General features: G+C 38.6%; 3 protein-coding genes across 3 annotated transcripts; all 3 read left to right on the top strand.

Moving 5' to 3' along the window:
• Positions 1-798: 798 nt before the first annotated feature.
• LOC140765261 (peroxidase 2-like) lies at positions 799-2,131 on the top strand. The gene is made up of 2 exons (XM_073104242.1): positions 799-1,091; positions 1,246-2,131. Exons 1-2 carry the CDS (start codon positions 864-866, stop codon positions 1,999-2,001), a joined length of 984 nt encoding a protein of 327 aa, XP_072960343.1. The 5' UTR covers positions 799-863; the 3' UTR covers positions 2,002-2,131.
• A 3,592-nt stretch (positions 2,132-5,723) lies between these two features.
• On the top strand, positions 5,724-7,080 carry LOC140765557 (peroxidase 5-like). Its single transcript, XM_073104703.1, has 2 exons — positions 5,724-5,981; positions 6,085-7,080. The coding sequence occupies exons 1-2, from the start codon at positions 5,760-5,762 to the stop codon at positions 6,862-6,864; spliced, it is 1,002 nt and encodes a 333-aa protein (XP_072960804.1). The 5' UTR covers positions 5,724-5,759; the 3' UTR covers positions 6,865-7,080.
• A 1,902-nt stretch (positions 7,081-8,982) lies between these two features.
• Positions 8,983-13,772, top strand: LOC140765795 (pto-interacting protein 1-like). The gene is made up of 8 exons (XM_073105028.1): positions 8,983-9,153; positions 10,607-10,711; positions 10,859-11,109; positions 11,181-11,307; positions 12,255-12,528; positions 12,673-12,805; positions 12,959-13,045; positions 13,444-13,772. Exons 2-8 carry the CDS (start codon positions 10,627-10,629, stop codon positions 13,573-13,575), a joined length of 1,089 nt encoding a protein of 362 aa, XP_072961129.1. The 5' UTR covers positions 8,983-9,153; positions 10,607-10,626; the 3' UTR covers positions 13,576-13,772.
• Positions 13,773-14,110: the final 338 nt, after the last annotated feature.

Here is a 14,110-nt window from a genome sequence, read left to right as displayed (position 1 = left end):
TGGGCAGCATCGACTAGAGCTGGAGTGATCAAGTGATCAGCTACCTCGTGCATTTCCCATGCATGCACGCATGTTTTTGTAGGTGTCACTGTGAGTTATTTTATGCATTGTTGAAGAGCTTGTATCTTTGTTTACCACAATAAAATCTTCCTGTTGCTATTCAATTATTATTTCACGATCACTAAAACAATAACGCATGACGCATAGGTCAGCGCTAAAATAGTTTTAAAAATAATTGTTGTAACTTTCTGGAAGCTTTCTTAGCTACTTAGCTTGCATATGATAATAGTTTAGCGACTTATAAACAATTTAATATTATATCAACCACAAAAAAGTGTAAGAGGCAAATTCAAATAGAGATCTTTAATGATATCAGAGAGAAAAGGTAAACGAGGAGTCGAGGAATTAGAAGGTATGAAAAATAAAATTAATATATATCCAACGTGACCGTCAATTAAAATTAATGTTAGTCTAGCTGGCGATAATTCAGACGAACACTAGCAGATTGACGAGTTCAGGTTTGAAAACTTCATAGCATTACAGATTAACATCGTTCGATTTCCGTAGAAACTTGTATATCATGTGCCACATACAATGGACCTTTGATTTAGTCCGCGCCTCCGCGGAGTAGTTATGGCATTGGACCATTTTTTTTATTTTTTCTCTTTCTTTTTTAGTCTTTCTATTTCGCAAGCTGAAATGCGCGTTTTGACGTAGCAAAGCCTGATTGAAGCATGCACTAAATTTGTAGTCTATAAATACTTATCCACATGAATAGCTCCTCTCCATCATTTCAGCTACTCTTGCTTCTCTTACTTCTTTATTTCTATATACCTTGAAACTAGTAAAGAGGCAAAAGATCGATGGGGAAAACAAGAGTACTTCCACTTCCCAGCTTAGTCTTCATCATAGCATTGCAAGCCATCCTTCCCTTCTCATCAGCATGGCCAGCGTTGCAAGTTGGTTTCTACAAGTACACGTGCCCAGATGTCGAGAGCATCGTGAGAAATGTCGTGTATAAAGCTGTTGCAGCGAATCCCGGTATTGGTGCTGGGATCATACGGATGCACTTCCATGACTGCTTTGTTAGGGTATGCATATATTTATATATGCTTAATTTCTTCTCACTGTCACCTTCCAGATGAATTCGCCGTTATTTAGCGCATATGTGATCAATAGATGATAGATAAAAGAGACATAGTAGTTTTCGATCTAACGATTTTATTGCGTTATGCTTGTTTGTAGGGCTGTGATGCTTCCGTCCTCCTTGAATCAGTCAACGGCATACCGGCGGAGAAGGAGTCCCCTGCGAACAAGCCTAGCCTCCGAGTCCAAGCATTCGAACTGATCGACGAAGCGAAAGCTCGGGTCGAATCCTCCTGCCCGGGCGTCGTCTCCTGCGCCGACATCATAGCGTTGGCCGCTCGCGACTCCGCCAACTTCCTCGGGGGGATCAATTACGACGTCCCTTCAGGCCGTCGCGACGGCAGAGTCTCCCTTGCTTCCGAAGTCCTCGGAAACCTCGTCCCTCCCTCCTCCAACCTCGACCAGCTCCAGGCTAACTTCGCGAGCAAAGGGCTGTCGACCGACGACCTTGTAACGCTCTCCGGCGCGCACTCGATCGGCCGCTCGCACTGCACCTCCTTCTCCAAACGCCTCAGCCCTCGGGATCCTACCTTGGATCCATTCTTCTTTGGATTCTTGAAATTTAAGTGCCTAAGAGACGGAGGCGATCGGACGGTGGATCAAGACATCGTTACGCCGAATAGGCTGGATAACCAGTACTACAAAAATTTAAAAAATCACAGAGTGCTGTTTAATTCGGACGAGGCGCTGCTTAGTAGCCCGGAGACGGCGGCTATGGTGGAGGAGAACGCTGATATTCCGTCGGAGTGGTCGGCGAAGTTCGCGGCGGCGATGGTGAAGATGGGTAGCATTGAGGTGCTCACCGGAGACCAGGGGGAAATCAGGAAGACGTGTAGGGCTGTGAACCACTACTAGTGGAATTGCAATACAAAATTAAAGGTGTTCGACAAAATGACTCTGCTGCAGATATGTTGAGTGTTTGTATAATTGTATTTTGTTCGTAAATGTACTATTTCATTAATAAAGCTTTTCAACTGTAAGTGGATATGATTGTCCAACTGGTTAACTAATTAATTTGTTGGTTTATCCTTATACTAAATCCAAGTGTTGCTCCACGGACCACCAGCCGAAGCACTTCGCTTGGATCAAAGTAGTGGAGCTTGATCGATTTTAATGCTGGGTCTTTTTGTTTCTAAATAGTAGTAGAAATTGTGGGCCCTTCTCATATAATTTCACAAATTAAATTTTAAATTAAAAATTTTCTGCCTAAATATTTTTAGCTCAATTTTTCACTTATCTAGTCTTTCATACTATTCACATATTTTATTGCATACTTAGAATTATGCATTGATTACTTAAAATAAATAAATATATATATATATATACACACCTACAATAAATATGAACATTTAATTTAAATTTATATGACATTTAATTACGAGAATTTCTCTCAATTTTTACTTCTTTTTTATACTTTACCTTCACATTTGTACATCACTCTTCCAAAAACAAGTGAATATATGAATGACTATTTTCTAAAAGAAATTTAAAATTTTTTAAGTGAAAAATAAGAATAGCTATGGATTGAGCCTTGTTATCAAGGACTACTGTATCACTTTTGGTTTAGCCGCTTGTTTAATTATTAATGAATTGTTGGGCCTTCTTATCTAGAAGATGTGATCACAGTTAGGCCACTCTAGGGATCATAAGAAAGGTCATGCACAAAGTTATTCTAAAGAATCCGGTATCGACGGCGGCTCATTTGGATGTTCTTCCACGATTGGTTCGATCGTTATGATAACTCTCCTTCTTCCAGTCACTACTTCTTACTACTTTCTAGGTTATAGTACCGGTAAAAGTATTCTATTAACTAAGTTTTAAAATAATGAGGGTAAGATTGTCTATAGATAAGCTAACGCTATTCTGCCTCTACACGATGCATTCGTTCTCCTCCTCGACTCAACCCAACGGAGAAGACCTCGGTCGCAAACAACCCTACCCTCCATGACTTCGAAGTTATCGAGGAAGCGAAAGCTAAGCTCGAACGCCGCTGCCCGGCCAGCGTCCCTCTGTACTGGCGTCATTGCCTTCGCCATGGCCGGCCTCCCTTCTTAAACCTCACCCAACTCGAAGCAAAGTTTGCAGGGAAAAGCCTCCTCCACCGACGAGCTGGTCACCCTCTCCGGGGCCCACTCGTTCGTCCGCTCGCATTGCTCCCCCTTCTCCAGCCGCCTCTTCGCGTTCAACTCCGCCGCGCCCCAAGATCCATCCACGGATCCTGCTTTCGCCGCGTTCTTGAAGACCCAGTGGCCACAAACATGTAGAAGTGTGGATCCTACCGTGATGCAAGATACAATTATTCCGATTACGTTGGATAACTTGTACTATAGCAATGTGAATGTTCATTGGGTTTTGTTTATGTCGGACCAGTCTCTGCTGATCGTAGCTGGGAGACGGCGGCGATGGTGGCGGTCAATGCAATGAATCCGTCGACATAGTCAGCGAAGTTTGCAGCAGCGACGGTCAAGATGGGTAGCATCGACGTGCTCATCGGTGTCCAGGGTGAGATCAGAAAGATGAGTCATTTTGTGAACTAGAGATAGAGTGATCTACTACTTCATGCAATTCCCATCCATGCATGTTTGCATTGTTGTCACTTTGAGTTGATTTATGCTAGCTTTTATTGAAGTGCCTGTATCTTTGTCCTACCATACTTAAATTATTGTTCCACGATCAATAACGCATGATATATGCTTGATTCGGTAATAAAATAATTTTAAAAGAGTTGTATTACAATAATTAAGCAAGTCGGTTGCATGTGCATGCAGTAGTCTCTCTTTTAATTTGCTATATTGAGTTATACTTGGTCAATTAATATTGATATTTAATTTTGTGAAAATCAAAACAAAAAAGAAGAGTAAGAAAAGGACCGATCCAAAAAACGGAGTGAGAGTTGATCGAGATCAAGCTCATAGGCTAGGACTTCATTTATAATAAACATCTAGCCAAACTAATATAAAGATCTGACACATGAACAAACCCACAAATTTCATATACTCGTTAAAGATTGGTTTAAATCAAATTATTTGTTCGAACATGCCTTGAGGATGTTCAAACGTCTAGATTAGAGTAGACTTTGCATATTAAAAGCATTCAAATGAGTCCTAAAGACATTCAAACACTCAGGCTTGAGAGCATTTTGCACATTGTGTCGATATTTTTGGCTCAATTCAAGCTGATTTTTTAAGTGTGTTTGAACGAGATATTTGGACAGCCGTTTGAACATTCCACCAAGTTTTTTTTTTTTTTTGTTAGTCACACTTATAAATACCTTATGAGATGTCAAAGAGTTAAGAGAGAAGATTGAAATGAGAGGGTTTTGAAGCAATAGAAGAGGGCTTTTGAGAGACCACTTATTTATTGTATTTGAAAGGGATTGGAGGCTTGAAAATATTTATATTTGTAACTTTACTAGATTTGAGGTTTGAAAATAGTGTATTTGTATATTATATTTACTAGTAGATTAAGAATTTGCATTGCCCATGAATATAGGCATATCGCAAAATCACATAAATCTCGTATGTTTCTCTCTTCTTTGTCATTTGCATAGATTTAATATTTTTAATTGTAATTATTTTAGATGATTAGAAGTTCTCTATATCTAGTATCTTTATTGGGAAATTTTTTTAGTATTGATATGAGAGATATAATCATCATTATATCGAAGGAGATTGGAGTTGAAAATACTATTTGTACTTGGATTTAATTTGTGAATTGAAGTTTTGCATTGCCCAAAGATATAGACATATCGTTGAACCGTGTAAATCTTATCCCTATCTCTTTTTATTCTTTGTGATTACTTACAGTAAATGCTCATATTTCATGATTAGAGTATTTGTTTGCTATTTTTCTATCATTAGCATCGTATTTTGAGATATATTTTCCAAATTGGATTGTATTTGTCTATTACTATTCGCTAGTTTACTTGGGTGATTGATTGCTTCCGCTGCTTTTCACCCAATTGGAAATTTACAAAACAATAATTAATTTCTCTGACTCCCTTTTTTTTTCTATCCAGGTAATTGAATTGGTCAGATTTATAGGTCAACGTTTACTTCTTACATTTCGCTTAACAATCAACGAAGCAGAACCATGCATTATATCTGAACTGTTCAGAGATTAGTCATAGCTGTGAACTGTACTCTAAGACTTCAGAGAAATTAACTTATATATATATAAAAAGCTGCTTCATGACTCTCCTAACAAATTGCTTTGATTTTTCTGTGTTCATGACACTCCGAACGATATAATCAAACGAAAAGCAATTCTTTTGCTGTCGATCACGTAAGCAGACCAAGTCTTGTCGTCGATTCTGTCAGAGTAGATATTGTCCACTTACCTAGAGATAACTCAGATAAAGAGGGCTACCAAATTTACATGCATGGATCTTTAATTGCTAATTGTTTAACCCATATATGCCAACAACACGCTTACTAGCTACGCTGACGCAATTAACCATGGGAGAGGAAGTGGTCCACTAGTTGATTTGTCAACTAGTGAGTAGTGACCAACACATATAAGTAGGCAGCCAAGATCCCAGTTCTTCTCCATCGTCTCTATCTCTCTAAACAAATTAAGTTTGAAGAGCTCTAGCAACACAGAAAAGGCCAGAGATGGGTTTCAAAGTTCAGGTACTGCAGAGCTTCTACTCTCGCTTAATCTTGTTAGTAGCAGTACTGGAGATCGCCTCGGCTTCCTTGGAGGTTGGATTCTATAGAAGCACGTGTCCATCAGCGGAGTCCATCGTGCGCCAAACCATGAGCCAAGCCGTGGCTCGAGACCGGGGTCTCGCCGCCGGAGTCATCAGGATGCACTTCCACGACTGCTTCGTTAGGGTAATTAATCTAATATCCCTCTTCATTTCCCTACTTGCACGATTTTTTATGCGCTCGACTTTCTTAACTAGTAATCTAATGAATATATAAATAAATAATATAGGGTTGTGATGCCTCGGTACTTTTGAACTCAATGCCCGGGAGCTCCTCGGAGAAGGAGTCGGTAGTAAACAAGCCGAGCTTAAGAGGCTTCGAGGTCATCGACGCAGCGAAGGCAGCACTGGAAGCCCAGTGCCCATCCACGGTCTCGTGCGCCGACATCCTCGCCTTCGCGGCCCGCGATGGCGCTTACTTAGCCGGCGGCATCGACTACCACGTGCCCTCAGGCCGGCGCGACGGTAGGATCTCCATCGAATCCGAAGTCATTAACAACCTCCCCTTGCCGACTTTTACCGTCGATAAGCTCGTCGATAACTTTGCAAAAAAAGGACTAAATCCTATCGACATGGTTACTCTAGCCGGTGCGCACTCCATCGGTCGCTCGCACTGCTCGTCCTTCACTCAAAGGCTGTACAATTTTAGTGCAACCCAAGTGCAGGATCCGTCGTTGAGTCCCTCTTTCGCTGCCTACTTGAAGGCTAGATGCCCGCCTTGGACGGCGAACAATGACGACTTGACGACGGTGGAGCTCGACGGGGTCACGCCGACGAGTTTGGATAACCAGTACTATAACAACTTGTTGGATAATAGAGGAGTGTTGTTTTCGGATCAAACGTTGCATGGGAATCCATGGACGGGAGGTCTGGTGGAGTTCTATTCTCGGTCTCGGGGTACTTGGGGTGCAAAGTTTGCAGACGCGATGGTGAAGATGGGATCTATTGACGTGCTCACTGGAAACCAGGGGGAGATCAGGGAGAAGTGTTGGGTTGTGAACTCCTACTAAGTTAGATCGGTATACTGTGTGTTTCAATTGTTAATGTTGTCTCCGTTACTAAAATTTGATTGTTAAGTGGAAATAAACCAATGTAGCGCTTGCAACTTGTAATAAAGAATAAGAGCATCTATTCAGATATATCGAAAGGATATAATAATGTGTGTATATATCTATTTTGAATGAGATGCTAATTCCAATAGTTGTGCTCAAAAGCCCTTTTAATGACTAGAGTATACTATAAAGAAGAGATATTTAAAGCATTCCAGGTTGTATTGTTTTTTAGTTGTTTCCAAGAATATGAATGGGATTGGAAAAGGCTATAATTACTAATATTTATTTCTTTATTTTTTTTTCCTTCCGCAATTGCTGCCTTGGCCATCTATAATTAATTCAGAAAGATTACCGTAATAAATAAGTCTAATTCTAACATGATTATTATGGTCCGGCCCAACCCAAATGGTTTTAGCCTAACTATTTCACTTCAACTTAGGTCCACATGATTGGATTGAAATGCTAAGTGGGCTTGGCTCGCCATTAATCCTATGTTCTTTTTGTGTGCACAGAATTGGCTGGGTTTCTTGGTTACATACATATATTTTATTTTATTTTATATCATTTGAGAGTCCAAAGATTAGATAGGAGATGACAAAAAGTCTTTTAAGTTTTTTTAGATACAGATATAAACACATTTAGATTTCACCAAACTCTAACTAATATACTGAACCGGGCCGGGTACAAGGATTAAATAGGCCTGAGTACTAGGCAACAGCGTCCTAAATTCCAAATTCTATATATCGAGGATGCAGAGGATCCTCTGCCTAGGCTGTTCGCTTTCCGAGGAGCTGCAGAAGTTGTATTATTCCTTTGACCGGCTTATTTAGTGTAGTAATTTAATATGAACTGTAAAGATCCTCCTGTATCAGCAAGTCGGTCTCAATTTGTACTGAAAAAAGCAACTTGGTCTTATAAATAAATAAAAGAAGGTTGGTCTTTGTGGTGATCATCGATCAGCAGGAACGCACAAGTTATAACAGATGGTTAGAAAAAGCAAAACATTAAAGATGGAGTATAACGAAATTAAATACGAATAAAAAAGTGAAAACGAAGTAGATTCATCAGTAAATTCTCACGGTTGTTACTAAAATCAATACGAAATAAGATCAAATATTATTCATCAAAGTTAAATACCATCAACCACATGGAGAAATTAGACAATAATAACGGTTTCATTCTGGATATCACTCATCTTTTTTCTCTGTTTTAATTCTCTCTCTCTTCTTATAGCGGCAAAATATCTCAAGTCGGATGACACGGCCGCTTAACAGGCTTTAAAGGTATCTTTCCACCCTCGGAGGAGACCATAAAAGAACAAAGAGAAAAAGGAAATTTGATTTATTATATGGGCACTGATATCTTCTCCACAGCTCCACTACACTCGAAATACAAGCTTATGAAAGTTATTCTCAAATATGCCCCTCAATGTAACCGGTTTGAAACCTAATGAAAATATTGAGGGCTATTTGTTTGGTAGGAAATTATTGGGTCCTTAGTGAAACTATAGTTTGCTCAGGGGCAAAACAGTCATTTCAGATTCGGAGAAAAAGTATACTATTCATGCAATTCCGCCAGCTAGGAAAGCCATCCAACTTCCGTGACAGCCATGCCACGTGCTCCAGTCGGCGATTAGGGTCAAAGTTTTGGGAAGGAGGTAAGGTGAGTTTTTTGACCAAACTAGTTCTAATTTTTGACCAAACTAAGTTTCAATTTTTCTTTTATCGAAATAGTTTATTATTTTAATTTATTATTAAATAAAATTTAATTTACAGTTCAGCATGCTATGTATATAAATTTTCTAATTTAGCGTTAAGGTAAAAAAAATTATCTAATGATAAATTCAACGTTTCTATTACAGTGAATTATATTATATTTAATAATAAATTTAAGTTAGAATATATTTTAGTAAAAACAATTAAAATAAATCTAGTTTGGTTAAAAACTTGAGGTAAGGTTACCTCCGCAATTGAGGTAACGCTTCTACGTAATAAGATTTCGTAACTTATATCTCTAACCAAACTGGGCGGTAATCTCACCTATATAGCACTACGGCTGAGACATTTCCAAATGCAATCCAGACAAGCATCCGTCTTCTACTCTACTCTCTCTCTCTCTCGGAGGCCATTATCTTGGGCCTCCTTTGCTATACTCCGTGCCGTCGCCGGATTTAGATCTCCGCTGCCGGATCGAAGGGCGGTATCGATCTTCTTCTGGGAGTTTGAGTCATCGAAGATTTGATTTTAGGTGAAATTTCGTTCCTTTTTCTCGGTGAAATTCTGTGATCTCTATCGATCTCTTCTTTGCTGTCAATGTTGTTCACTTGAGATGTGATTCTGTGGCTTTGCTTCACTGATCTTGGAATTTTGAAGCTATTTCCTTTCGATTCGTCTAGTAAAGTGGTGCGGAGCTATTGGTTTTTTTGGGTGTTACTACTCTTGCTGCTGATTTCTACTGCCCTTCTACTGATAGAGCTTGACGGCTTGGATTTAACTAGTAGAAATAATTAGACCATGGAGAAAGATAGATATGGTGTCGAATTGTTTTATGATCTTTGCTGTCATGAGTTGTTTTGTAGAATGAAAAATTAGGATTTTGGTAGCTGCCAGCCTACCCCTATATTCCTATATCATATTTTATAACGGAGCACGTTGATCAACAATATTTTGTGGAGTATGATCAGTTTTTATGTTTACTATGTTATTGAAAGTGATCGGTGGTGAATTTGATTCGTAAAAACACATTGGTGCTAAATTGTTGTGACCAGATAAGATCTTATTTTAGTTATCTGATTGGAGTTGTATCTTGGTGATTTGAGTGCGACTAGCTTATACGTTTTAGCTACTCTATCATTATGTTTCCTCGACGAGATACTGGTTAAGTTTATGGACCTACGTATAATTTGATATCTGTAAGTCTGCAGGCTACTTGCAAGTTAGGATTGACATTTCTACTTTGGAATAATTCTACATACCTATGCAACAAAGAGCAACATCTGATTTGTGATGTTTAACCTTATAATTGAGGACCTTGTGTCATTACTGCATCTCCACAACAGAAGAGAAAAATGTGTTGGGAGTAATATGACATATAACATATAATGTGTGATCAGACAATTGAACAGTAAAGATATTCTTGTGGAGAAGATAAATGCCACAAGCAATGTGCCCGAAAGAGAGAGGTTTGCAGTTAAATTAGTACATTAGATGACTAATCAAATTTGCATCCTGATATTAGAATAGATGGAAATCTCTGACTATAGGCTCTGAATTGGTGATTGCCTTGTGCATTTATGGATGATCGGGTCATTGGGAGATAAGAAGTGTATCCTAATAGCAACTATTCTTTTTAAATTTCTGGGTAACCTTTGCTTCTCAAATATGACCTTCTGCAGTGCATAAGAGTATGTGCCATTTACTTAATCTTCATTATTGAAAGAAAGGAGCATTTAAATCTCTATATTTAGGCAAATTCAGCACTCTGTCTGTTTGTCTCATGTGCTTATGCTCTGTATATAGATAGATGGATTATGAAAAATTGCCATTAAGATGATTAGTTGCATCTTCAACTAGAGGTGTGCTGATTGTATTTTTTGAGTTGAAAGGTTTGATCTAAACAACTCTTTTTGCATGTAATCATCTGCGTTATCATTAGTTTTCTTCAGCTCTTTCCCTTAACTGATCAATTGTTTGTTTCCCAGGAGCTGCTTTAAAAGAGAACATGTCGTGCTTCGCATGCTGTGGGGAGGATGATACCCAACAAGCACCTAATCATGGAGGTCCTTACATGGGAAACCATGCAGCAAGTAATATGTTTTCACATGATTATAGACTTCTAGCCTTTACTTTTAAGAAAAGATTAATTCTGCATCACTATACTGTCATATTTGCTTGTTAAATTTATCATGTTTGTACTTCGCTGTGAAATCTGATGGTTGAGAATCATTGAACAGAGAGCGATGGAGCTTATCGTGCCTCGGATCCAACCCCAAAGGGTGCTCAATCTGTGAAACCACAACCTATCGCAGTTCCACCTATCACTGTAGATGAAATAAGGGAAGTTACAAAAGGTTTTGGGGATGAAGCATTAATTGGCGAGGGCTCATTTGGTAGGGTGTATTTTGGTGTTCTGAGAAATGGTAGAAGTGCAGCCGTTAAGAAATTAGATGCAAGCAAACAGCCAGACCAAGAATTTTTGGCACAGGTTTGTTGATGATTCTTGTTGTTTGCATTTGCATCTAGCATGATTTCGTGTTTCTTATAAAGGATTTACAGGTGTCTATGGTATCAAGGCTGAAACATGAAAATGTTGTGGAGTTGGTTGGTTATTGTGTTGAAGGAAATCTTCGCATCCTTGCTTATGAGTTTGCTACCATGGGGTCTCTTCATGATATTCTTCATGGTATGAAACTATCATTCTTAAAATTATCAATTTATGCTTGGTGAATTAGATACCTCACAAGTTTCAATATTGCAGTTTGCTAGCAATAACATGATACTTTTATGGTCATGAACTGTGAATCTGTATATATTCCATTAGTACGGCAAAGCTATTTAATTTATATTTCATTACTGTACTTTTTGTTCTGTTTTATACAATAGTGCATTAGAAAAGGGAAGAAAAAAGAGAAGATCATATGTCATTCTCATGTTTGCCTGCCTGCACCAACCTTTTCTGTGTCTGATGTATTACATTAATTTTGTCTTTCTGAATTGTTTTTTTCAGTTCACTATGATGTGCATCTTTAGGACATATCAAGCTTTGAAAATTCCTACTTTCAGGATCTTTAAATTTGTTAGGCTATCACCATGTACTATCTTGGCATGCTGTGTGTTGACTAATAGTGAGAAACCAACCATATGTTGTATTAGCCAACTCAGTTAGCAGCTTAAAGAAAGAAAGACTGCTTTCAGATTTCCCTGTTAGTGAATAGTTTTTATCTTTCTTTATTTGCTTACGGAACTGAAAAATGCACTCCTATTCCTTGTGCGCTAGAGAAATTTGGCAGTTTACCGATGGAACTCATCTTTTATTCTCCAGATTCCTCAAAAGTATCTGCAAATGGTTACCACTTACTAGTAAAATTCAATCTAGAAGTTCGAGAAAATTCCAGTTGCAAAAAATGTGACAGTACCTTCCTATGGTTTGAAAGGTGTGGGTTATCCCTCCGACCTAGAGAAGATAATCTAGAATATTTTAAATATATTTAGTTTGACTCTTGCCTTTTTAAGAATTACTCATTGTATTCTATCAGAATTATGGTTGCAGCTAAGTTGCCATGTGAGATCCCTATTTTCCAGCTAGCTAATTACAACTTTTCAATTACATTGTTTATTTTTCTTCTACAGGGCGTAAAGGTGTTAAAGGTGCACAACCTGGTCCTGTTCTATCATGGGCACAACGAGTAAAGATAGCTGTCGGAGCAGCAAAAGGACTTGAATATCTACATGAAAAAGCACAACCTCACATTATTCATCGTGACATCAAGTCCAGCAATGTTCTACTCTTTGACGATGATGTAGCAAAGATAGCAGACTTTGATTTATCAAATCAAGCTCCTGACATGGCGGCTCGTCTTCACTCTACTCGAGTTCTTGGAACCTTTGGATATCATGCACCTGAGTAAGTTCCAGTAAGCCCAGTAGTTTACACTTGAGATTAGCTCAAACGAGCATTTGTTCATATGCTTGTAACTCTATAAAAGGCACCATCTTCAATCTCAATTGGAGGCGATTTTGATTCAATTTATCTTGAATGGATTGGCAGGTATGCAATGACTGGACAGCTTAGTTCTAAGAGTGATGTGTACAGTTTTGGTGTTGTTCTTCTGGAGCTCTTGACTGGAAGGAAACCTGTGGATCACACATTACCAAGAGGGCAGCAAAGCCTTGTCACATGGGTAATTTTGCCTTCAATTTGTTCTCGTACGACATGATTAGGCAGCTTTTATGCAGCCAAAAGAGCTTTGCATCATTTTTGAAACTTCATTGTTTTGGAAAGAGATACAATTATGATGTTATGCTTGACTAATAGCCATATTAAAAACATGCAGGCAACACCGAGACTAAGTGAAGACAAGGTCAGACAATGTGTTGACTCGAGGCTGGGAGGAGAATATCCTCCCAAGGCTGTTGCCAAGGTAGTTGGTGTAACTTTGTCATATTTTCGTCAATCTTAAAACCTGCTTTGCTTAATTTTATGCTATCTGAAAATTTTATTGCTAGGGATCCATATCCTATCATGAAACAAAATAAAAGTGGGGATAACACAACTATTATTTTCGTAAATATGGAAATTTCCCTGGTCTGCAATCTTCTAGTAACAAGAGGGTGATTTCTCTATATACCACGGTCTACTAGTTCTGTCCTTATTTCTAATCATGTCAATTTGCACGATCAAGGTTGGATGATGGCTGGAATGTTTGGAATGTTACTTTTCACGCACTAGCTGCTTATTAGAACTTTGTCAATCCACAGTCTTTGGAATGTTACTTTTCTAGGTTATCTGACATTGTCTTTTTTGTTTAAATGGAAACAGCTTGCTGCTGTGGCTGCATTGTGTGTGCAATATGAAGCTGATTTCCGACCAAATATGAGCATCGTAGTCAAAGCTCTTCAACCCCTTCTGAATACACGGTCTGGCCATCCTGGAGAACCTGCAGGATTGTGAAACCATAATTATCCAGATCCTTTTTTTTGTATTTATCAGCGAAATGCAATCCTTAAGCTTGTTTTCGCATTGATGGCCAAGATTTCATCTCATAGCTGTAGTTATAAAGGTCATTGCTGTACCTACGTAAGTTAAGATTTTTTTGTGTAACGGAAGACATCCTTTGCCAATAAATCCTGTGTGATTTGCTTGTAGAATCTCTTGATTATTTGCTGTTTACTGTATTAAACTTTGTGCTTGGCGTGCGATAAATATATCATGTGTTCAGTTAGCATGCGTGTTTCTTGGTTAGATGGGTCGTTTGTGTATATTTTATTCAGTACCATAATTCACGCGATGAAATAACGTGAAACAATCAAAGATATGACGAAGATAATGGCAGGCCACGTGTGAACCATTTGATTCTTTGAACGCCAAACCATTCTTTGAATGATCAACTCTATGAAATTCAAACTTGGCATGAATAAATTAAGAGACAATTATATCAGCTCTGCTAAGGACCTGGTTGTGGATTTAGAAGACCCAAGACTACTAT

Source organism: Typha angustifolia, chromosome 8 (genome assembly GCF_048772165.1).
Source record: "Typha angustifolia cultivar Huaian chromosome 8, ASM4877216v1, whole genome shotgun sequence".
NCBI lineage: Eukaryota > Viridiplantae > Streptophyta > Magnoliopsida > Poales > Typhaceae > Typha > Typha angustifolia.
The sequence above is the reverse complement of the archived record's forward strand: the minus strand, read 5'-3'. Positions and strand labels throughout refer to the sequence as shown.

Coding starts and splice junctions, on each gene's coding strand:
- LOC140765261 (XM_073104242.1), top strand. CDS start 864: ATGGGGAAAACAAGAGTACTTCCACTTCCCAGCTTAGTCTTCATCATA. Junction 1,092..1,245: donor TCCATGACTGCTTTGTTAGG/GTATGCATATAT, acceptor GCTTGTTTGTAG/GGCTGTGATGCTTCCGTCCT.
- LOC140765557 (XM_073104703.1), top strand. CDS start 5,760: ATGGGTTTCAAAGTTCAGGTACTGCAGAGCTTCTACTCTCGCTTAATC. Junction 5,982..6,084: donor TCCACGACTGCTTCGTTAGG/GTAATTAATCTA, acceptor TAAATAATATAG/GGTTGTGATGCCTCGGTACT.
- LOC140765795 (XM_073105028.1), top strand. CDS start 10,627: ATGTCGTGCTTCGCATGCTGTGGGGAGGATGATACCCAACAAGCACCT. Junction 11,308..12,254: donor TCTTCATGATATTCTTCATG/GTATGAAACTAT, acceptor TTTCTTCTACAG/GGCGTAAAGGTGTTAAAGGT. Junction 12,529..12,672: donor TTTGGATATCATGCACCTGA/GTAAGTTCCAGT, acceptor ATGGATTGGCAG/GTATGCAATGACTGGACAGC.